At 38.2% G+C, this 23863-nt stretch overlaps 2 protein-coding genes across 7 annotated transcripts in view; one reads left to right on the top strand and one right to left on the bottom strand.

Annotated features, from left to right (window-relative positions):
• Positions 1-23863, top strand: part of Itsn2 (intersectin 2) — a 126648-nt gene that overhangs the window by 90017 nt on the left and 12768 nt on the right. For 4 of the 6 annotated variants that reach the window (XM_071601381.1, XM_071601382.1, XM_027937896.2 and 1 more), the window contains 2 exons: positions 20778-20899; positions 23626-23732. In XM_071601381.1, coding sequence (XP_071457482.1) covers positions 20778-20899; positions 23626-23732 — 229 coding nt within the window. Of the gene's footprint in view, positions 1-2176; positions 5362-20777; positions 20900-23625; positions 23733-23863 lie in introns of those variants that run through there. The other 2 variants (XM_071601383.1, XM_027937897.3) reach the window with 2 other exon arrangements.
• The window catches only part of Fam228a (family with sequence similarity 228 member A), a 29389-nt gene continuing 29084 nt past the window's right edge, over positions 23559-23863 (bottom strand). Inside the window, exon 6 of the mRNA XM_071601385.1 lies at positions 23559-23860. Within this exon, the coding sequence (XP_071457486.1) occupies positions 23836-23860 (25 nt within the window). The 3' untranslated portion in view covers positions 23559-23835. The remainder of the gene's footprint in view (positions 23861-23863) is intronic.

Raw genomic sequence — 23863 nt, 5'->3', positions numbered from 1 at the left:
GGGAGAAAGAAAATGGTAACAACTTAGATTGCCTGTTGAATGGCCATTTTTAAGTTCTGCTGATAATTTTTCAGTTTCCAGTGATAAATTAGAAATCCATTTATAATTAGAATTACCTGCAGCACCTTTCTGGGAGCTGAGAGTGGTTGATACTTTGAGACTTAACTGTGCTAAAAGATCTTTGCTAGTGATCTCTGATTAATTCCATCCTCTCTGTACATTTAGCTTTTGTAGCATCTATGATCTAAAGTGGTGTTTTTTTAAATTTTTGTTAAAGAGTTATTTTTAATCTTGTTTTCCAGTGGTGAAATATTTTTTTTTTCCAATTAAGCCTCATACAATGAGGAATATAAATAATAGATAAAAGCTTATTCTAAAGGAAGGGCAGCATCATGCTCCATTCTTTCCCTTTCTTTCCCCTTATTCCATGACAGTCCTTTCAGGTTCCCTTCTAGTGAAATTAACCTTTGCAGGAAGTTGTGACAACTTTTTATTCTTAAACAGCATAATAGGTTGCCAATAAATTGTTCAATACACAAACGATACAGAAAATAGATAATCTCAAACTAGTTATCCATACAGATTACTTTTGGTCAGAGAATGCTTTGTGTACACTCTAGTGTGGATAGAACTGGCAGAGCTTCAGTCTGCCTGAAGTGAGGCCCCCATCTGTGAAGTGATAGAACTTTCTATAGTGACGGAAAGAGTCTATATTTGCATCATCCAGTACAGTGGCCATTAGCCACATGTACCTTTTGAGTATCTGGAATGTGGCTAATATGACTGAGAAACTCAATTTTTAATTTAATTTTAATTAAACCTAAATAGTCACTTGTGACCGGTGGCTACTGTATTGGGCAGCACAACTTTAGAAGACAACCACTTTCAAGCCTTCCCTGAAGGAAAATAAGAAATAGCAATATTGAAACATAGAAATAAGAAAAGGCAAAGTAAATGACCTACACAATAATTTTAAAGGAACAAAATTTCTATGAGCTTCAGATTTTATTATGATGTTTTCAGATTTTATGTCAACATTTCTATTCATTGAAAAAATTTATTCATTTCATAAATATTCTTTAAATGTCCTCTACATACTTAAAAGCATTGGGAATATAAACACAAAAATCCTTGCACCAATCCTTCAGTCCTTGATGTGAAATAGACTGAGAGTGGTAGAGAACAGACATTCAGATAAATATAACAGTGGCTATAAAGAGTATTTATACAAATCGGAGATTTTCCCTAATCTGTGTCGGGAAGAAGGCATGTCATCATTGGAAGACTTTACAGAGGGCTTTTAATCTGGAACATGAAGGACAAGTAGTAACAGTTTGCTAGAAAGGCAGATGTTGGGGATGGGAGGAGGCACCAGTTATTTTCTTGATCATTTTACATATTGAGAGCTGGGAAAATAGAATGCTTGAGGTATTATTTCAAAATAGAAGAAACTTTGAAGTTCTCTTTGTTATAAATTTATTACAAGTAACTTAACCTTTTACCTTATTTTTGGTTGATATATATTTGAGCATATTGAAAAACTGAATACTTTATTGTTTTGCCTCAACTAATGACCAATAGTCATCATCCTTCCTGGAATAAAAGAGCTCTCAATTCTGTAATTCTCAAGACAATTCACAAATAGATTCTTCTAAGAAAGCTTCTTGTTTGAATAAAACAACCATTTAAATCACCTAGGAGACCAAAGAATACCAGTTTTGTTCACTTGCAATAATTATTTATTAGAAACTAAAGAGTCATAATTGCTTTTTCAAAGATAAAGAATAGAGTTAACTGTATTGGTAACTATGAAATTCACATTGAGTTTATATAAACCCATAACTTTAGTAGGAAATGGTTCAGAAAATGCTTAATCCTTAAAGTTAGGAAGTGATTTGAGACCTTTGTTACACTATCTAGATTTTTAGAATCATCTGTCTATAATCTTTGCATGAGGCTTTAAGAGCTGGTTAAATTATAGATTACCATTTGTGTTTCTCTGGCCCTTATAAGTATTATTTTCATTTTACTTATGTAACTAGAACATTTTTAAAGATTGAGATTTTTAATAGTTCAAATTTGTTTAGTTGATGTTGCATGTTATTATTAGTCAAATTTTTTCTCACCCACCTAATTTGCGTTATGTTCATTTTATTCCTCATTTTTCTTTTTTTAGGACCCAATGTTGTCTTCCAGTTGTGAAAGCACCCCAGAGACCCACTATCCAAGTTTGACTCTAGCGTGGAGTCAGGGCAGGTAGCCCTGATAAAATATCTCCTACACAATTCATTTACTTCGTTCGAATGTTAGAGCCACTTGTGATTATTTCTTTGTGTTTCTGATTTATAGTTAAAATTTATTTGTAACAAGTTCAAGGATAGTGGGTCTTTGTGTGGCTTTCCCTGCTGTTCACTCTGGCATCCTTTAGCATTTTTCTTCTTTTTTAATTTGGCAATTTTAGGTCATTAGCATGCATATTGAGTTTGCCCTTACATGGTGGGAGTTCAAACACACAAAGACCCACTATTTGCACAAACTATTCTCTCTGGTTTGGAATGGGCTGCCATGCTTTTCTAGTATTATTGCAACATGTATGATCATTACAGAATTGAGGTAAAGTTTTCTTATGTTCCACTATTATGTTTGATCTAATCCTAAACACAATGAGCCCTTAACTGGCTCACTCGGTGATCTGCCCTGAAATATGTACTGTATATTACTTTCTAATATGCCACTATATGAGTGTCGATATTTAGATTGTTGAAAGGCCAAGAACTGGAAATAACCTTTTCTCTATTTTTTTGTGTAATTGGAGTGGGAGCAATTACATTTAGGTGGAGCTTTTCTTATCTCACAGAAGAGGAAAGTGGCCTGCTCTGGTGGCTGTGTGCTCAGTGGGCTGTGTATGTTTAGTATGCTTCAACTGCCCAAGAATAAGCACTGTACTTTGGTAGTTCCTATAGGATCTTTGTGTGCTCTGGGCTGATGAAGATACTGTATCATGAGCATTTAGTTTTTACTTCTTTATTGATAATCTAAAATTTGATTATTTTTCAGAAATGAAAGATTCCCACCATTGACTGTGAGACATGAAACCCTCCCTAACTTAAATATCTCTAATATTTTTTAAAGTCAAAATTCACATTATCTATTTTAATTAGGTGACTGCATGTCCCAGAACACAAAAGGACACTAGTTGGCACTCTAAAATGTATTTAGTAAGGATCATAAGGAATCCTTAAAGAGTGTAAATTTCCCCGAAGCAGGCATACAGGCTCTAATCAAGGACTCAGTGAAGGAAGGATGTTTAAGAGCTGGCATTCCTCTATGTTTGTGAAGCTTCTTTGAGGCTAGGAAATTGATTTTACCATCCCAGCTTCTCTGGAGGGGATCTGTTGTTCAACTACATTGACTGCTTTGGCGTAGGATCCTTGAGTGGAAACACTTTTAAAGTAATAGACATTATTATGAACTAGTAGATGTGAGAGTACTTAGCTGAAACAAAAAGGAGTTTTAATAGACAGTATTATACTATATTTGAAAATCAATGAGAGTTTATGCAATTTTAAGTGTTTACAAACTGCAGTGCAATCTGTTCATGAATGTCTAAGTATTATCAGGAAAAATGTACATATAATCAGTCTTATTTGCTCACAGAGTTCTTTAAGAAAATCGAAATGTTTTTATACCTCCCAGTTTAAGTTAGAAGTATATTTTGAGTAATATTTATGTTAATGTGCCTATACATTATGAATGAATTATTTTAGTCATAAATTTTTTAAATCATAACTTTACAGCACGAGAAAGAATCAGTAGTTTAGTTAAAGCCTCACAAAGTTCAAATGTCTGTGTTCCCAGATATTTCACATTTTTGGAGTATAGAGAGATGTATGTGTGCTCCCTGAGATGGGGAGCACACATGTTTGGCATTTGCCATCATCACCATATTTTATAAATAGGACATTAATAGGGAAGCAATAATAATATCATTTTACAGGTAGAATAATATATTTGCCTGCAGTCACTAAAAAGAGACAGTGAAAAGACTGAGTCCTTGTGAATTCAGCTGACTTTTCCAAATTATATGGATTACCTGGTCTTGCCTTTTACCTTCTGAACTTTCTAGTTTTGTACTCTTGAGTTAAGTTTAAGGACAGTTACTTTAAATACTGACAATAAAAATCAGACCACTGTTAATTAACCACATTAGTTGCTCTAACAGTTTTTCCTTGTAATTTTGAATAGGGCTTATCTGATATACTGATAAGTTATTTCAAAGGTATTTCTGTATCTCAAATCACTTCACTTTTACACTGATAAATATAGATTATTAGGACATTCAGGTGCAGCTTAACATCTATAATCAGTCTTCAAATAATGTGTTCATCGGGTACGTATGGATTAAATCACATAGTGTTGATGAATGTCAGTCTGGAAAAACACTTAACTGTACTAACTGAAATACCATTCTTTGTGTAGTTACTTTGTCATATATTTTTGAGAGAAAGCTAAAAAGAAAGGAAATTATATGACATATATAATAATATATGAGACTTATTTAAAAGTGCATGCAATCCTTTGCAATACCTCATTCAGTCGTGTATTTGTTCTCTTCTTCATTCACTATAAGGCAGCCTTCAATTTGCTTAGAAGGAAAGAGGTTATTAGAAACACAGAGTTTTTAAATGGGAGTACAACTGAATAAATTTGAACCCTGTAGGAGGAAAAGAAAAAAATACCTGTTTATATATTTTAGTATGTGATTAATTACATATGTAATTAAACTTGACCAGTTTTCCAGCCATGAAAAATCAGTTCTAAAACTAAAGCTGATTTTGAAAAAAATTTAAAATTAAAATTAACCCTATTCATTATATAGTTTCTCCAAAACTTTGAGTCCTTTTGAAATAATCCAACTATTTTAAAAAGTGTAATTGCTATTTTCATGTTTTAAAATGCACTATGAATACTGTAGTTTAAAAGAAAGAATGTGGGAAAGGAAAAGTAGAGAAAGAAATGCTAGTTCCAGTCCAAAGCTTTATTTGCCAAGTTTTCTTAGAATGAATTTACCAAGTTATGAATTCTTGTAAATAAAATCTATAATGGAAATATTGAGAGACTTTTGCCTAAAGTGGCATTATTTGATGCTACTGTGATGCTACTGTAATGTAATAAATTATTAAATTGTTGCAAAGTGCTGTTTTTGCCTTAAATTTTTATTTTGTGTGTCTTGAAAACTATAGTATTAAAGGTATTGAGATTGTGCAAATGCTGGGCACGCTTGGCATGAGATAATCTGTTATTTTTACAAAATTGTAATATAACTATGCAAGTGTGTTTATTAAAAGGACACAAACTACATTACTTGTATTGTGTATTTCTTTTGAAGCATCCTTTAAAATTTATCTTTAATTGTTACATGTAGGTGTGATTAAATGTCTTTGGAATTTCTTTTTTTCTTAATGTAGTCTCTGGGTATAGGCCAGAAAATTGTTTTGTGTCACAGGGGCAAAATAAATTGAGATAATTTGATCTATGATAATCATACTTACCTCAAGCAAAAAGAAATTTTGATTTTAATATGCAGTTTAATTACAAAATTAAAGGAAAAATATAATCTAAGATATGGATAGACTCTCATGTTACTGAACAATTTTTACTACAACTTTTTTCCTAAAAAGGAACTTACAAATTAATACTCCAAATGTGAAGTAAGACTTTTTAGTAGAAATTAGAAGTCTGTATAAAAGAACCTTCAGTGAATGCTTGGGGCCATCACAGTCAAACAAAATATTACACTTAAGTAATTAAGTTGGTAGTTCTGTATGGCCTTGGGTGAAAAGAAAAATATGGATCAAAATCTAAACCATCAATGCATACCATAAATAACCTCTTCTAAAATACTTTCCTCAAGCCTGGAAAGTTATCCAACTAACACGTATTGAGTATTTACATGAGTTCAAACAGAGTACTGGGTACTAGAGATACAGAAATGATTGTGATGGGGTCTTAGACTTAGGTAGTGCATAGCTCTGTGAGGGAATCAGGTGCAGAAGCAGTTAATTATAAAACACAGCAACAGATACTTACTGGCTCCATGGGAGTACAGAGGAGGAATACCTGATTCAACCACAGATTGATGAGGGAGAGAAGACATCCTGGAGGAAGCAACTACCAGATCCCTATGATAAGTAGGGCAAGCCAGATTCTGGGGGCTGGAGGTGTGATCATAAGCAGTTCAGTATTGCTAGAGGCAGTGCAAAGCCAGGACCAGTGGAAGTTGAGGCTTCAGAAACAGGCCAATGGTTAAATCATAGATTGCCTTGTTTTTCTAGGGGAAAAAGAAACTGTCAATGACTTGGTCCTGAATGGCTTGAAGTTCAGCCTGTGCATAGGGATTTTTTAAAGTTCCCCATGTTATTCTGACATACAGCCATGGTGGAGAAAAAGTGAAGAAAGAGTTCTGAGGGAAAATTAGCAGAAGTTGAAGATCAGTGGAATGTGAGAGTAGGTAGAAGAGTCAGTTATTCCCAGGTTTGTATCTTGAGTAACAGTGGGATAATGGTGCCACCAATTGCAGTAAAGAACCAGAGTTTGGGGGAAGAAGATGAGTTAGGATTTTATTTATAAGGTGCCTGTGGGACATCTAGATAGAATTGTCCAGAAAGTGGACAGATATAAATAAAATATACAGCATCAGAAAGACATCAGCTGATGGAATGGTGCACTACCGTACATACTGGTGGCTGTCAAACCAGAAAAAGGTGATGAGATTTCTTGGGGAGAAGATCAGACCTTTGAGACCCACAGTTAGGGATGGAATAGTGCAAGGAACAAATGAAGACAGAAAACACTTTCGGCAAGAATAGATTGTTATGCTAATGTCTCCCCATTTTTAAAAAGTAATGAAATTTTAGCTGTGCAACCATTGCTAGTACCAGAAAAGGAAACAGGTAAAGCATTCTCTTTTTTTTAACCTTTATTTTATTTATTTACTTTTATGTGGTGCTGAGGATCGAACCCAGTGCCTCACACGTGCTAGGCAAGCGCTCTACCACTGAACCACAACCCCAACACCCCCCCCCCCCCGAAAAGCATTCTTTATTGAGGACTTATTAGTGTAAGTACTTTTCTAAGATCCTTCAGTGTACTTCACTACTTTTATTGGGGAGGGAGTAGATACTGGGTATTGAACCCAGTGGCACTTAACCACTGAGCCACATCCCCAGCTTTTTTTATATTTTATTTTACTTACAGACAGGTCTCACTGAGTTATTAGGGCCTCACTAAATTTCTGAGGCTGCCTTTGGATTTGCCATCTTCCTACCTCAGCCTGAGCTGCTGGGATTACAAGCATGCACCACAGCACTCGGCTCATGAGATTGTTGGCTATTTCTATATCTTTGGAGAAATGTCTATTCAGATCTTTTGCTTATTTTCTAATGGAGTTATTATTCTGCATAATCACTTTTTAAGACTTTGGATCAGTTTTAGGTTCACAGCAAAACTACAAGGAAGGTTTATATATTCTAATGCCCTCCACCCCCACAGATACTTAGCCTTTCCATTATCTACATCCCCTACCTCAGCAATACATCTGCACTGACATGTCATCATTGCCTGAAGTCTTGGTGTTAGACACTCTGTGAGTTTGGACAAATCGTAATGACATGTATCTACCATTATGGTACATTTCAGAGTAATCCAACTTCCCTGAGAATTCTCTGTGCTCCACTTGGTCATTCCTCCCTCCCTTCTAGACCCTGACAACCACAGATCTTTTTGCTATCTCCTTGGTTTTGCTTTTACAGAACATTACATGGTTACAATCATATAGCATTTAGTCTTGGCTCGTCTAGTAATGTGAACATGTTTCCTCCATATCTGTCATAACTTGATAATTCTTATTTTTGATGCTGAATAATATTTTGTTGTCTGGAGGTATCAGTTTGTTTATTCACTTACTGAAGACATCTTGGTTGCTTCCAAGTTTTGGCAATTATGAATAAAGCTACTTAAGTATTTGTGTGCAGGTTTTTATGTGGACAAAGGCTTATAGTTCCTTTGAGTAAATACCAAAGAGCATGATTGCTGAATAATAGTCTATGTTTGGTTTTGTAACAGCCAAACTGTTCCAAAGTGGCTGTACCATTTGGTATCCCACCAGCAGTGAGTTAGAACTTCTATTGCTCTATGTCCCATGTTTCAACAGCATTATGGATACTGGCCATTATAATAGGTGTGCAATTGTGTCTTGTTTTAATTTGAATTTCTCTGAAGACATCTAATGTTGATAACCTTTTCATATGCTTATTTTCCATCTGCATATCTTCTTTAGTAAGGTTTCTATGAGATCTTTGGCCTATTTTAAAAATCAGGTTGTTTTCTTGTTTTTAAGAGTGCCTAGTATACTTTGGAAAATAAATGTCTTTTACAAATATTTTCTCCCAGTCTGTGGCTTATCTTTCTTGACCATGTCTTTCACAGGGCAGAAAGTTTTAGTGAAGTCCAGCTTATCAGTTCTTTCTTTTATAGACTATACCTTAAAAGTTGTTACCAAACCCAAGGACAGGTAGATTTTCTCCTATGTTATGTTCTGTGTGGTGTTTCATATTTGGGTCTTGGGACAATGGTGCATTTTAGTTTTCATGAAGGATATATATGTCACTTGTTCAGCACCATTTGTTGGAACTATTTTTCTTTTTTGTTGGTGCTAGGATTTGAATCCAGGGCCTTGTGAATGCCAGGCAAGTAGTTTACCACTGAGCTACATCCTCAACCCCTATTTGTGGAAACTAAGTAAGCCTTGAGGTTGAGTAGTAGTATCCTCAACTTTTGTCTTCTATAGTATTGTATTGGCTGTTCTGGGTCTTTTGCTTCTCTATATAAATTTTAGAATTAGCTTTTAAATCTTTTTTTTTTTTTTTTTTTGGTACGGGGGTGTTGAACCCAGGGGTGCTTAACCACTGAGCACATCCCCAGCCCCTTTTTTAATATTTTGTTAGAGACAGGGTCTCACTGAGTTGTTAGGTGCCTCACTAAGTTGCTGAGACTAGCTTTGAGCTCTCCATCCTCCTGCTTCGGCCTCCTGAGTCACTGGGATTACAGGCATGTACCACTGAGCCCGGCTTAAATCACTTTTTAATGTTAGTCTTTAACAACAACTTATGAAAGATGTTCTTAAGGAAGACATTATTAAGGCTGTTATTAACAGGCAAAAATCAGTTAGTCTTTCAAAGAGGGTAATAAAATGAGCACAGTGGGAAATAGAGTAGCTTTGAACCCTGGTTCTACCCTCTGAGCTTTAGCCTTGTCTGTATAATGAGGACAGAAATACCTACAGTGAGGCTTAGGCATTTGTAAAGCATTAGTTCTTTGCCTGGCTCATAATAGATGCTAGAGATAATAATTAACATGTAATAAACATTTGCTGTGTACCAAGTGATGCAGTAAGCATTTTGATACCACCACCATCTTTCCTGGGGGTTGGCTGCTCTTCCAAACTGGAAAAGCAGAACAATCATCAGTTAATTCAAGATGGAATGGTGCACTACCAATGGTGCATCTTGAATTGAGAAGAGGGTGAAGAAAATTAACTGTGTTAGATGAGTCCAGGCTATCCTGGAAGAACCTTCCACTGGATTCCTATGTCACCTGTAATTATCTGTTAGCCACCATGAAATCAGAATCAGGAAGTGGTAGAGAATGAGTGTGTCCTAAATTCAGCACTTTGGGGCAGAGTCTCCAGTCATAAACAAGTTGAAAATGAGTTGTATAATCATACCATTGGGGGAGATTAGAGGTGTAGTAGGCTTTTCAATAATACCAAGAGAAAATATATGTGCTTATAAAACTCGTATTGCCCCAGGATAGTACTGTGTAACTGGTGTACTGGTAGAAAGAGCTACAGTATATAGATTTGTAATTAGCTATTAGCTACATAGTCTAAGTATGTGCATGATAGAGTAGAGGAGTGTATAAAGGAACCAGTTTCTTTTCTTAGACACAAACAAGATTTAAAGGAGAGAAAGACCCCCATTGGCTTTTGCAGTGCCTTGGGCTATTTAGCATTCAGAAAAAAAAATCCTAAATCCTTTTCCCTCCACAATTCATTTTGGCATAAGACGAGGTCAGGTTTATACACACTATCTTCAGTGGGTGCAGTATAAGCACCACTTAATACGGCTTGCTCTTTCCAAGTGGAAGAGTGGAATCCAGATCGCTAGATTTGAAGATCTGGTAGTTCTGAAGTCTACAGTAAGCCACTTACCACCAAGCTTCACATGCTCTATTTATACAGGAGGGGTTAAAGTTGCCTGCATTAGAAGATAGATCACATGTGGGTAACAGCTATTTTTATTGTTGGAATTGAAAGTTCTATGTTGGGTAAACATGAAGAAACATGTTTCATAACTTCTCTTCACAACAATCTAAATTCTGGGGCTAAGCACTTGCCTAGCACATGCAGGGCCCAGTATTAAAAAAAAAAAAAAAAAAAGGCAGCTTCATAATAAGAGTGCATTAATTCCCTCAATTGAGTTGGTGATAGGACTCTGGCAGGCTAGAAAGAGTACAAATACAGCCTGAACTAACTGCTCTAGGAGCCTGAATCTATAGTTTAGTACTTCAGCCTACCATTAAATGGCCTTTGTTAACCTTAGGCATATAAAATTTTATAGTAGATTAAAAACTAAAAACAAATCCAATAAAATTTTTCTTTAACCCCTTGAATTTATCAACAGACTTGCTTTGATAGTTCTAGAATACGGTTTTCTGATAGCCATGTATTTGCTTTCTGATAGTCTATGGCTTTAAATTGCAATAAGAATTTGAGTTCAAGTGAGCAACATAGTAACTGATAACAACAACAACAACAAATGGTAGTCATCAAAAGACACAGTAATTTCGAAATTTGTCCAAAGGAGCTGGGGATGTAGCTCAGTGGTAGATCTGTTCCCAGCACTACTGGGGAAAAAAAAAAAAAAAAGGTAAAAATTTGTTCAAGAATTATTTAAATTTTCAAAAACAAAAACACAATATACAGGCTTTGTGGTACACTGTACTTAATAAATATTTGCAAAGTAGATAAAAGGCTGTTATTCTTTTTTTTAAGAGAGAGAGGAGAATTTTTTTAATATTTATTTTTTTAGTTTTCGGCAGACACAACATCTTTATGTTATTTTTATGTGGTGCTGAGGATTGAACCCAGCGCCTCACACGTGCCAGGTGAGCACACTACCGCTTGAGCCACATCCCCAGCCCAAAAGGCTATTATTCTTTTACAAAATAAAATATCCAGTAATTTTCTAGTGCCCTAATAAAATTTCAGTATAAAGGCAACCTGCAATATAAATGCACCCGGTTTAGTCATCTGGATTTACTGTTAAAATCTTATGTTATCACTGAGCTTAAACACAGTACAAAACCATTATGTGCTACTCTGACTACTTAACTGAGTACACAGAGAATAGCATTATTCAAGGCCATTGCTCTCAGAATGGGCCAGCACTTGTCTGGGACTTATTACATAATCTGAACAAGCCCTCTCTGTTTTAGTCAGCACATTGTCTTTTGCCCTTCACCTTTTGGAATCTTGTAGATCTTTTCTCCTCTCCTAAGGATCTCTCTTTGGCTTCTTGTTATTGCTTGCACTATAACAGCACAGTGGTCCCCAGCTGTGATGGTGGGACACAGAGTCTTCATAACTTGTCTCCCCATCTTCATATTCTGCCACAGTGTGAGGGTCTTTTGGCCCAACCCACTGCTAATTATTTGTCTGGGAACTTTGAGCTGATAGTAACCATGATCTCTTATTTTTCTTCTTTGCCCACCAGAAAAAAATCTGTCAAGAAGTTTTCATCAGTGTCTGTGACCACTTCTTAATGTTGCTGTACTGTCCCCTGAAGCTCAAGTTCATCTTCATATCACAACCTATAAGCATTTATTGATATAGCCCGGGGGGTGTAGCCAATTATAAGACAGATAAAAATCCTGACCTCTTGGAGATAGCAGTTGAGTAGAGTGAAACAGAAAACAAAACAAGTAAAGTGAGTAGTGTTTAGAAACAGAATAGGGAAGTGCTAAGGAGGACGTGGATCAAGGGATTTCATTTTAAATATATTCAAATGAAGCTTCTTCCTAATAGTGATGTTGAACCAAAGACCTGAAGGGAATAGGGGATAGCTGTAAGGAGCCAGGTGGCTCTCTGGAGGATCCTTTGAGGCAGAGGAGACAGACAGCACAGACAAAGGCTCTGCAGCAGAAGTGTGCCTGTAATGAGAACAGCATGGCGGCCAGTGCAGGGCGGAAGAGAGGGAAGAAAGTGAGGAGGATAATCGAGGAGGTGGGAGAGATTATTGAAGTTTTTGTGTACTGTTTGTAATAACTCTGGCTTTTGCTTGCAGTGAGAAAAACCTTGGGAGGGTTTTACTCATAGGAGTGACATGACCTGAGATAGTTTTAACAGGGTCACCCTGGCTTGCTAGATTAAAGTGGGAGGGGGGAATGATCAGAAGCAAGGGGGTCCATTAGGACACCAGTTCAGTAATCTGAGTATGAATGATGGTGGCTTGAATTAGGATGAAGTGATAAATGTGGTGAGAAGGTTCAAATTATGGATGTATTTTGAAGATAGAGCCAACAGAGGAATTGAATGTGGAGTGTGGTAAGAGAGGTATGAAAGATGTCTCCAAAGATCTTGGCCTGAGCCACCAGAGAGACCTAGGTGGAAAATAATGAAAGAGGAGCAGGTTGAAGCAAGATGATTAGGAGTTGGCTTTTAATTGTTACCTTGATGTGCCTTGTAGACACACAGGTGGGGTATAAATTCTGGAGTATTTCAGTACATCCCAAGTCAGGAGAATGAACTAGATCACCAAGGCTGTGAGCACACTGAGTTCCAAGAATTGAAGGAGAGGGCACTCAACATTAAGAGTCCAGAAAGGAACCTTAAAGGCTGAGCAGGGAGGTGGGAAGATATGAGGAGAGTACTAACTAGAAGCCAACAGAAAAAGGATTTTAAAGAGGAGGAAGAGGACTGTGGAGATAGCTCAGTGGTAGAGTGTTTACGTAGTTGCATAGCACAAAGAGACAGAGAGGGGTATCACTCATCACAAGGATTAGTGGGTAGGTCAAGTAAAATGAGTACCTGTTACTAAAGGAGAAAACTACCTGGGATATTAGGAAGCTTCTCTTCTTTAAATTAAAGCGTTTGAAAATAATGTTAAGTCTACATTTTTCTTGCTATATTTGGTAAATCTTTTGCCCATAGTAATACAAATTATTGATATTTGTTGAAACTGGTTCTGTGGATTCTTAAAAAAAAAAAAAAAAAAAAAAGTATTTTCTTACACACACCTGTAATCCCAGTGACTCAGGAGGCTGATGATGCAGGATGATCTCAAGTTGGAGGACAGCTTCGGCAACCTAGAGAGGCCCTAAGCATCTTAGAGAGACCCTGTCTCAAAATAAAAAGGGCTAGGGATGTAGCTCAGTGATAGAGCACCCCTAGGTTCAATCCCTAGTATTAAAAAAAAAAAAAAAGTGTAAAGTGTATTTTCTTGTATAAGTGTTCATTATATCAAGGTTGTTAACGGTGTTCAAATCTTTCAGTATCTTAGGAATTTTCATTGATACAGATATTAAACTCACTTCTATGATTATGGATATCTTATTTTTCTTAAGGTCAGTGAAGGGTGGTAATAATTCTGTTCACTTTTTATTTTGCACTTTGAGGCCTTTCTGTTAGTTACAAATTATTACATTTTCCAGTTGAGTTATTTGCTATTGCCTTGTGCAGATATTTTAAAGCCTAATTTGTTGCTGATGAAGGCTCCCTAGCTGCTTATTGAGAATTTATGTTCATATAGTTTTTTTTCCAGCCCTCTACTTCCAACATTTCTATTTTTAGTATTTTTAATCTAAAATCTCTATTTTTACTGACAGATTCAAGCCATTTTCATTGATGAGGACAATTTAATACTTTTTATATTTATCACATTATAATATTTTCATTTTCCATGCATTTTCTTTGCTTCTTTTGTTCTACCAGCACAGACTTCCACTGCATTGAGCAAGTTTCTTTATTTCCTGTACTGATTTGGAAATTGTGTGCTGACTATTCTGTCAGTAGTTACTTTTCCATTTTTACCATATGTTTGCCTTAATGAAGTCTAAATTTGATCAGTATCTTCTCATGATCAATGCAAACAGAATAATTCTCCTCTTTCAGATTACTATGTTTTGTATTTTAACCACTTTTTATTTATACCCACCAACTTAGCCATTATTATTATTTTATATAGTCAATGGTTATTTTGAATTTTCACCTATTACTATCTTTGCTCACCAATCTTCCTTATATCTCATTTTTCCCCTTCCTAGTCAATTTCCTTCTTCCGGAAACACACCTCTTAATATTTCCTCAGTGTGTCTGTTAGTGGTAAGTGCCTGCCGACTTTGCCTGAAAATGTCTGTTTCTCCCCCATTCAGGAATGGTAGTATAATTCAATTTCTAGATTGACAGTTATTTTTTTCCTCTACACTCTATTGTTGTGTAAAGGTGTGCAGCCACTCTAATGGCTGTTCCTATGTGATTATTCTGGTTTTTCTTTTCTGTTTAATCATTTTTTTTTTTTTGCCTCCTTGGTATTCTATAATCTGACTATGGATTTATTTTATTTTTTCTAAGCAGAAATAATTGTTCCTCCTTTAAGAAATTGTAAGGAGTTATATCATCAATACTAGAAAAGTCTCAACCATTGTGATCTCAATATTACCTCACTGCTTTCTTTTATTCTCTGATATATAAGTTAGGCCATAGTCTGTGTCTTATAACCTCCATTTTTTCCATCTCTTTCTTTCTGGGCTGTTTTCTTTAGATCTGTTTTCAGATTTATTAATTCTTTCCTCAGATGTGTCCATGATAATATTTGTTATTTTTATTTCTTTTTCAAATCTGCCTATTCTTATTTTTTGAAGCCCTTCATATGGTCTTATGTTAAACATATTTTACATCTCTACTTATATTTTGTTATGTTTGGGAGGTTCTAATTCTCTTTTTTATTATGGTGGATTTGATCCTTATTTGGGGGGGTGAGGGTTACTTGTTTTTTTTGTTTTGTTTTGTTGTTGTTGTTGTTTTTTGCTTTCAGTCATCTTTAGGTTTTCTGTGGAAATCCTTGAGAACCAAAGTACTGAGAGTGATCCTCCAGACCAGTCATACATATTCTTTGGCCAAGTACCCTCAGGGTATCACCAGCCAAAGACCAATTTTCATATTGATTCATCAGTTGAGGAATTCTTGAACTCCAAGATATGTAAGCCCAGCATTTCCTTCTTCACTCAGCAGAGACGGAAGCTTTCTTACCATCTCACTGTTCTGGTGGGAGGATTTTTTCCTAGTCCCCCCTGTCATCTTCAGTCTCCTGCCAGAACCTCTTCTCATTGGTCAAACCCAGGCAGAAGCCAACTAAAAGGAAAGCTTGTCTTCCTTGCAGCCAGAACAAAGCAGGCAAAGGGGAGAAATGGATCTGGGGATAAACAAGACAAGAACCATATTATACCACTTAACAAATGTGGCCTGACCCCCGGTGGTTAGAGCACTGTGCCTCGTCTTATTATAGACCTGTGTTAAGACAAAATCTTCAACCTCCAGTGGGAAACCTGGATATAATAACTATACAGATTAAGAACAATATGAGGGCTAGGGTTGTGGCTCAGCGGTAGAGCACTCCCTAACTGGAGGTCCTAGGTTTGATCTTTAGCACCACATAAAAATAAACAAAATAAAGGTATTGTGTCCAACTACAACTAAAAAATAAATATTAAAAAAGAACAATATAAGGGGCTGGGGTTGTGGCTCAGCAGTAGAGCACTCACTTTGCACGTTCGAGGCCTTAGGTTCGATCTTCAGCACCATATAAAAATAAATAAACAAAATAAAGGTATTGTGTACAACTAAGAAATAAATATTTAAAAAAGAATAATATGAGTTAGATTATGCATTTTAAAATGCAGATACAGGGGGCTGTAGCTCAGTGGCAGAGCAGTTGACCTGCACATGTGAGACACTGGGTTCGATCCTCAGCACCACATAAAAATAAACAAATAAAATAAAGGCATGCTGTCCATCTACAACTACAAAAAAAATTTTTTTTAATGCAGATACAGGGGTGCTGGGGTTGTGACTCAGTGGTAGAGCGCTTGCTAACATGTGTGAGGCACTGGGTTTGATCTTTAGCACCACATAAAAATAAAATAAATAAAATAAAGGCATGCTGTCCATCTATAACCACAAAAGAATTTTTTTTTTTTTAATGCAGATACAGGGGTGGAAAGCATAGCTCAGTGGAGAGGGCATGCTTAATTAGTGGGAGGCCCTGGGTTCAATTCCCAGCAACCCACCCCATACCCAAAAAAAAAAAAAAAAAAACAGAAAAATACCATGGAAACACAAAGGAGAAGCTAGTCTAGGGATCAGTGGGACCGAGGGATGGGAGAGGTTTCCCCAAAATAATATCCCTTTACCTGCACCTCAGAGGCTAAGTAAGATGGTTCTATGTGGAGAACCAGGCTATGGATAGTAGAAGCAACAGGAACAGCAATGGCAGAGCCATAGAAAGTGTGTATGACCTCTAGGACAACCAAGCCTCTGCCAGGGAAATGAAAAGATGGGTGGAGCCAGACCATAGAGACCCGGAGCCACTGAATATTTTGTGAGGGAAGAAACATAAAAAATGTGCTGGCTGGCTTAAGCTGCTCATCAGAAATTTAATGTGAATCACAAACACAGCCCATATATAAATTTAAAATTTCCAGCAATCACATTTTTTTAAAAGTAAGAAGAAGTCAATGAAATTGCTTCTGATATTTAATTAGTCCAGTTTATACCCCAAATATTCCAATATATAATTAATATATTATTTATGTGATATTTTACTTGGTTTTGGAAATTGGTCTTCAAAATCCAGTGTGTATTATACATCTGTAGCATGTCTCTTTGGGCTAGTGACATTTCAAGCATTCAGTAGTCACTTGTTGCTAATGGCTACTATATTGAACAGTGCTGGTATAGAGATGGCAAAGGGGTGTATTCTATCCATAAATCCCTAATTCCTTAGTTTCTCAAAAGATTACCCCCCCTTCCTTCAAAACAAGAAGGTTCTCTGGTCAAATCTGGGTTCATCAAGTTGAATACTTCTTTAGTGCAGGACTTCTCAGAGCTTATTAAGCTAATGTGCATTGTGGCCCTAAGAGAGCAATATGCGGTCTGCCACATGGCCCAGATTCATTTGACCTTACAGGACAGAAACAACCATTTCCTACTTCAGTATTTGCTAGCAGAGAGCCTGGTGGCAGGCAGAGACAGAAATGCAGAAGCGGGCACCAAGGAAAGGAGAGTCACAAAGGCTGAGAAAGGAGAGGCTCAAGCCCCCCAAGAGTTGGTTCATCTGAGGTGCCAGTGCTGTGGGCAGGTAGAGGAGGCCACAGCCAGGAGAGGTCATTGAGCTTGGCAATGCTGAGGTCCTCATTGCCTTCCTGAGAGCTGTGTCGAGTGGGGGAGGGGGACAGGAGGCAGGATCAGAGCAGTAACAGGGAGCACTGTAGACCCCCTTTGTGACTTTAGCAATGAGACAGAAAGAGAAGTACTAGGGAGGGAGCAGGGTTGAAGGAAGGATGCTGTGTTTGTTTTAAATAGTGGGTCAGGAGAAACACCTAACCCTGTTCACGGCCTAAGAAGAAAGAAGTAAAGTGCAGATTGCATTGTGAAGGGAAGGGAGGAAGGAGAGGGCAAGTTAAGGATGCTGGACTAGGACTCCCTCGTCCCCTGACCCGGAAGGAGTGAGCAGCAAGTACGAGGGGCACTGCGTCTTTATTTTTCTCCTGAAACTTGTTGTGAGGGGAGGGCAGGAGTCAGACTGGAAACTTGAACAGAGGAGAGAAGTTTAAGAGCCATGTAATGAAAAGCAAAGGTGTCACTAGGCATAGTGGACAAGGGTTGTCCTCGTGCTCATTGATGAACATATGTTACATGTGTTCCAACTTTGTAATGATTAAGTACCTGAGGTTTTTCTCATTGTTCCAAGCTATTATTCCAGAAGAGGCCACTATTTGTGAATTTTAATATAAATCACTCTTTCCTGGAGTGTGATGCAAACATCCCATAGTACATAAGGCACTGGAGTGCAAAACAGTGCCCAGGTGGACCCATTTTATTTTAATGATTGTGTATTCAATGACTTTAAGAAACATAATAAGCACATTCAACTTCAAACATGAGCAAATTCAGAGAAAAATATTAAGTAAATAATACTAGAGCTTGAATGTAAAACCTAAATGACTGAAGTTTGTAAAACACCAGGTAAGAGCTGGGGTAACTTTAGAAACCGTTCTAATTGCTTCCCTCAGTCATGACCAGTGCCTGGTGGTACCACAGGCAGCACTCTTTCACAGGTGTCTGGCCTTGTGCCTGGCCTTGCTATACAACAGCCCAGTTGTGCCAATTAGCCTTCCCAACTCACTACACTCAGTCACTCTCTGCAGATCTCCCTGACAAAACAGAATAAAATGCAGTCCCCTTAAAGCTTAATTTGAACATGGCAGAAACATTATGATTTCTTCTTGGTAGCACTATTCATAACCTGCCATCTTCAAATTCCCTCCAAACCACCCACCACACAGTGGGAGTAATTTTTTAAAATATGTTGTCCCCATCTACAGAAAACAGAAAAGCTATCTTCTTTAGATGTATAAGCCCAAATCCATACAAAATATTATAAAAATTCAGAAGAAATCAGAAAAAGAAACTCCCTTTAAAAAATCAATGTCATGGGGCTGGGGCTGTACCTCAGTGGCAGAGCACTTGCCTAGCACACATGAGGCACTGGGTTTCAGCCTCAGCACCACATAAAAATAAACAAATAAAATAAAGGCATTCTGTCCGTCTACAACTATTAAAAAAAAAAAACAATGTTAAGATCCGGTCTGGTGGCACATGCCTGTAATCCCAGCAGCCTGGGAGGCTGAGGAAGGAGGATCACGAGTTCAAAGCCAGCCTCAGTAACTGGGAGACACTAAGCAACTCAGTGAGACCCTGTCTCTAAATAAAATATAAAGTAGAGCTGGGGATGTGGCTCAGTGGTTGAGTGCCGTGGAGTTCAATCCCTGGTACTCTCCCTACCCCCGCCAAAAAAAAAAAAAAAAAAATAGTGTCAGGATGAGGATGGAGCTCAGTGGCGCTTGCCTGGTATGCCTGAGGCCCTGGATTCAATCCCCAGTACCACACACACATAAAAAAAAAATTCTGATCCTTGCATGTTCTACTTCTGGGGCTTCCCTGTGAGGTGTGTCTGCATCTGTCACAACATGCCCTCCATTCCCAAGGCCCTGCTGCCCTTTCTGACGCCTCCACTACAAAAGAGTATCCACACTTCATTGGGTCTGTCTCCCATCACCCCTCACAGTTTTCTGAAACACACTGCTTGCTACCCTATTTTGACGCTTGCTGGGTACTGTTAGAAGAGAAATTCCTTAGACCAATTAAACTTAGAGTTTACTTGTACAAAGAAATATAAAACCAGACAAAAACAATTCACAAGTTAGGTAGCTAGCAGAACGGGTTCTGAGAAATCCAACCAATAATGTGGACTGACAGCATTTATAGAAAATGGAAGTGAGACACAGAAGACAACTAACTGGCTACAACTCCATCAAGTTGTCAATTGATCATTGCTTAACTACCTAGTTTTTTATAGCTTATTTACTTAATTGACTACAGGGCCTCCTGCAACCAACCAAAATTCAGTTACTGTGATTAAGTTCTCTATTGGTTTGGTCTGTTGGATGCCCAGTTCCAACCAGGAGTCCCACACATCTTATTGCACCTATCTGCTTTTGCTTTTTGCCAGCAGAGAAGCTTCCTAAGCTATTCCTTGCCCCCCTGTGCACAGACCAGCCCTCAGTTACTTGAGAATGATTCTGGAATATGTCAGTTCACAGTTTGACATTTAGTTCTGCTCCTGGTGGGCCTATAAATTGATGCAAAGGGAATACAATACCCCTCTCCCTCGTGTGAGGCTGCTTGGGACTTCCCTCTCGGTGACTCCGGGCTGGCTGCATTGTATCCACAGCTAGAACTCCTGTGTTCCAGTGGCTTAAGGCAGTGGTCTTGTTGGGAACCTCTGGGTCCTGAGAATTTTAGGTTTTCTAACCTTAGAACTTTCCTCTGAGAAATCTAGAGACATGATTCTCAGACATGTTTTTAACAATAACTAAAAGTAAGAAATACTTTATATCCCCAAATACATACATAATTTAGAACTTTAATAATACTTAACAAAACTGTATACATGATAGTCTATTTAATTTTTTTTAATGCTAGGCCTGACCAGCATTTTAAAAAATTAAATTAATAATGACCCAATGATGGCTCATGATCTGCAGTTTGGAAAACATTTCAATAATTTAAAACATGTCTTGAGGTGGTGAGATTCTTCAGAAACTCAGCATAGTTATCGCTTTGAGGCCTTTTCTAAAAATCCTTTAATCCTGTCATTGCTACTCAGAAAGAAATCAGGAGCACATTGAAATATCACAGATGTGGCTAATTTACCACTTTGGCACACTGAGTAGTAGGTTATTAACTCAAGCAGTGGGTCGGTCTCTGTCTGTGTGTCACGCTCTTTGGAAAGATTGTCAGCCTAGCATATTTCTGATAACTGTCTATTTCTACAAAACAACCAAAATAATATTTTAAGCCCTACCCTGTCTTCCCACAGGGTGTGCTGATCTCCAAGCCCTGGACACAATGCAGCCAATCGAGAGGAAAAGACAGGGCTACATTCATGAGCTGATTCAGACGGAAGAGCGGTACATGGATGATCTGCAGCTTGTTGTTGAGGTGAGGGGCTATTGCCAGCTAGCTCAGGAGCGTCTGCTGTCTTTTGTAGAGGATGGCAGGTGTCAGTCTCAGGGCTGCTCCCACTTGGAAGCAAAGCAAGGCATCACGTTTTGTTTTGTAATGCTGGGGATTGAACTCAGGGCCTCGCTCATGCTAGGTATGCGCTGTACCAGTGATCTACATTCCCTCCCCCTTTTTTGTGGTACTGGGAATTGAGCCCAGGGGCACTCTAACACTGAGCCTCATCCCCAGCCCTTTTTTTAATTTTAATTTTTAGTTTGGGTCTCCCTAAGTTGCCCAGGCTGACCTTGAACTTGAAATCCTCCTGCCTTAACCTCCTGAGCAGCTGGGATTGCAGGTGTGCACCATCACACCAGGTAGACCTCACTTATTTTTTTTTAATATTTATTTTTTAGTTGTAGTTGGACACAATGCCTTTATTTTATTCATTTATTTTTATGTGGTGCTGAGGATTGAATCCAGGGTCTCGCACGTGTGAGGCGAGTGCTCTACCGCTGAGCCACAACCCCAGCCCTGGACCTCACTTTTGATGCATAGATTCACAGACAGTGGCAGGGACTTGCACAGCCTCAAAATGCCATCTGCGCCAACTGGGTAATGTTGGATTGAAAGTCTAACGAGGGTATCTGCTCTCTTCCAAGCTAGCTCATTCAGAGCAAAGAGAGAACAGGAGGGCACAGAAATGCCACAGTTTGAAGTGGTAGAACCAATCAAGGAAAGACAAGGGACAGAGTGGGTGTAAAGCTCCAAAACAGACTTGACCTCACATTTTTACCTAACTATATTTACACTGCTGTTTTGACACCTGACATTTTCATCAACTTTGGTATTTCCAGAGGAACTGCAAAGCAGTAGAGATGTTTGCCTAATGTTTCTATCAGTTTAGAAAAATAAATAGGATCAAATTGTAAAATATATTCCAAATATATCTTCACTGTTGGTTTATATTTGTGCCTATTAATGTTACCAGTGACCTCTAAGCTGTCCTTGTTAGAGAAGCACTTTATAATGATTTATGTTGGATGGAAAAAGAAAAAAAAAAAAAGACTTTGTTTGCATGGCTTTTAGTTCCCAGTAAACGTGTCAAGGCGCTCAGGTGAGATGTCTTAAATAAACCACCCGAAGAGGACACATGCACCTCACACCTGGCATGATCTGTCTGCATCTGCCTCCCAGCAAGGCCTGGACCTAAATGCCCCTCAGTGCAGGTGCTCTGTTCCCATGGAAGTTCCCAGAAGACCTGACTTATTCACTCTGCTTCCCTCACAGAGCCCGGCACAGAACTGCTATATAGAGTTAAGAAACAAAGTGACATAAATTAATTTGTTGATAAAAGAACAGCTAGAAACCAGAGCCGTTCCTGTCCTTAGTGGCAGCCTCAGAGCAGAAAGACTGTCTTTCTAGGGTCACTCTCATAGGAACATCCTGACATCTTCAGTCTTCAGAGGGTATCAGTTCATAGCATTTATATCTTCATTCTGTGAATCCACATTCAACTCAATTCAACAAACATCAGCCTACCAGGTGCAAAGCACTATGCCAGAAAACAGAGATGAAAAAGGAAGTTCGTGTCCTCAGGGAGGTCACAGTCCTGTTGGGAGGCAGAGTGGGATGCAATCAAAGCTAGCTGCCAAAAGAGGGGTCCACCCCCAGCCAGGAAGGACTTTTCCAGCTGTGCTTCAGGAAGCAGAAGTGGGAAGGTATGTTGGGGTTTGGAGCCCAGAGGTTGTGCAATATGGCCAGAGTGTCAAGTACCTGAGGGCCAGTTGGTGAGGTCAGAGGGGGAAGATCTCACAGGCCTGTGAATCTCTGGAAGGAGTTGCAGCTCAACCCACCACCAGTAGGGGAGCCTTTGAATGATTTCAGTGAGGAGCAGTATGTCATGAAAGATCACATATGAGAAGCATAGTTCCAGATAACCATTCTATGTCCTTAAGATTTTAAAGTCATTTCCTAGATGTCAGATTTGTGTATTGGAAACTTGGACTTAGAATCAAATAGAGCTGAATTTTTATTTTTGTAGCTGCTCCATGTTCTAGCTTTGTGACCTTGATCAAATGACTTGGTAAGTCTTTATTTCTTCCTGAGCCAATTGGGAAAAATTAATACCTGACTCCCTTTATCTATATCATCTGAGAAGTTCTGTGAGAACTGTATACACATCACACACATGTGAACACACACATCTGCATATTTATACATATGGAATGCAGTTGGAGAGTATTTTTCCTTCCTCTCAGCCAGCCACCCTCTGCGATCCACACCTGCTTGGGGATCAGTCTGGGGGCCCCACTCTGTTTCTCTACTGAATTCATCACAAGCCATTCCCAAGAACTCTGGGATGCTCAGTCCAACAATAGTCATGCTTTCTCAGTTCTGCAAGGTCTTACACTATGTAGATAACACATAGATACCTGTGTCGGGGTCTATTTAACCTCCATAATGTCCCTGTGAGATGGGTAGGAGAATCTCCTGTGATAGCGGTTGTTACCAGATTCAGTCCTTAGAATCACCCTTGATAGAACCCAAATAACAAAAAGTAGGGAAATTATGCAGTTTAAAATTTAACAATCATATAAATATGCTTATTTAGAATACCATGATCTTACTAGTTTGAGTGTATGAAGACACTGTTTAATTTACAGCACACATAAGGCATGTATCCACACTAAGGTTAACTTATTTTTTCTATGTTTTGAACTTAGGTTTTTCAGAAACGGATGGCAGAGTCAGGCTTTCTCACTGAGGGAGAAATGTCCTTAATATTTGTTAACTGGAAAGAGCTCATCATGTCCAACACGAAGCTGCTGAAGTGAGTCATGAGCATCCCGGTCACTGCTGCCACACTGACTTTGTCACGCATCACCCCCTGCAGGGGCCACTTCACAAAGGAATCTTCAACTGTTTCTGCTCCCTCAAGCTTTGTAAAATGTCCAGTCACTG

The sequence above is a fragment of the Marmota flaviventris genome, chromosome 14 (assembly GCF_047511675.1).
Source record: "Marmota flaviventris isolate mMarFla1 chromosome 14, mMarFla1.hap1, whole genome shotgun sequence".
Lineage (NCBI taxonomy): Eukaryota > Metazoa > Chordata > Mammalia > Rodentia > Sciuridae > Marmota > Marmota flaviventris.
This window is presented reverse-complemented; position numbering and strand designations above follow the sequence as displayed.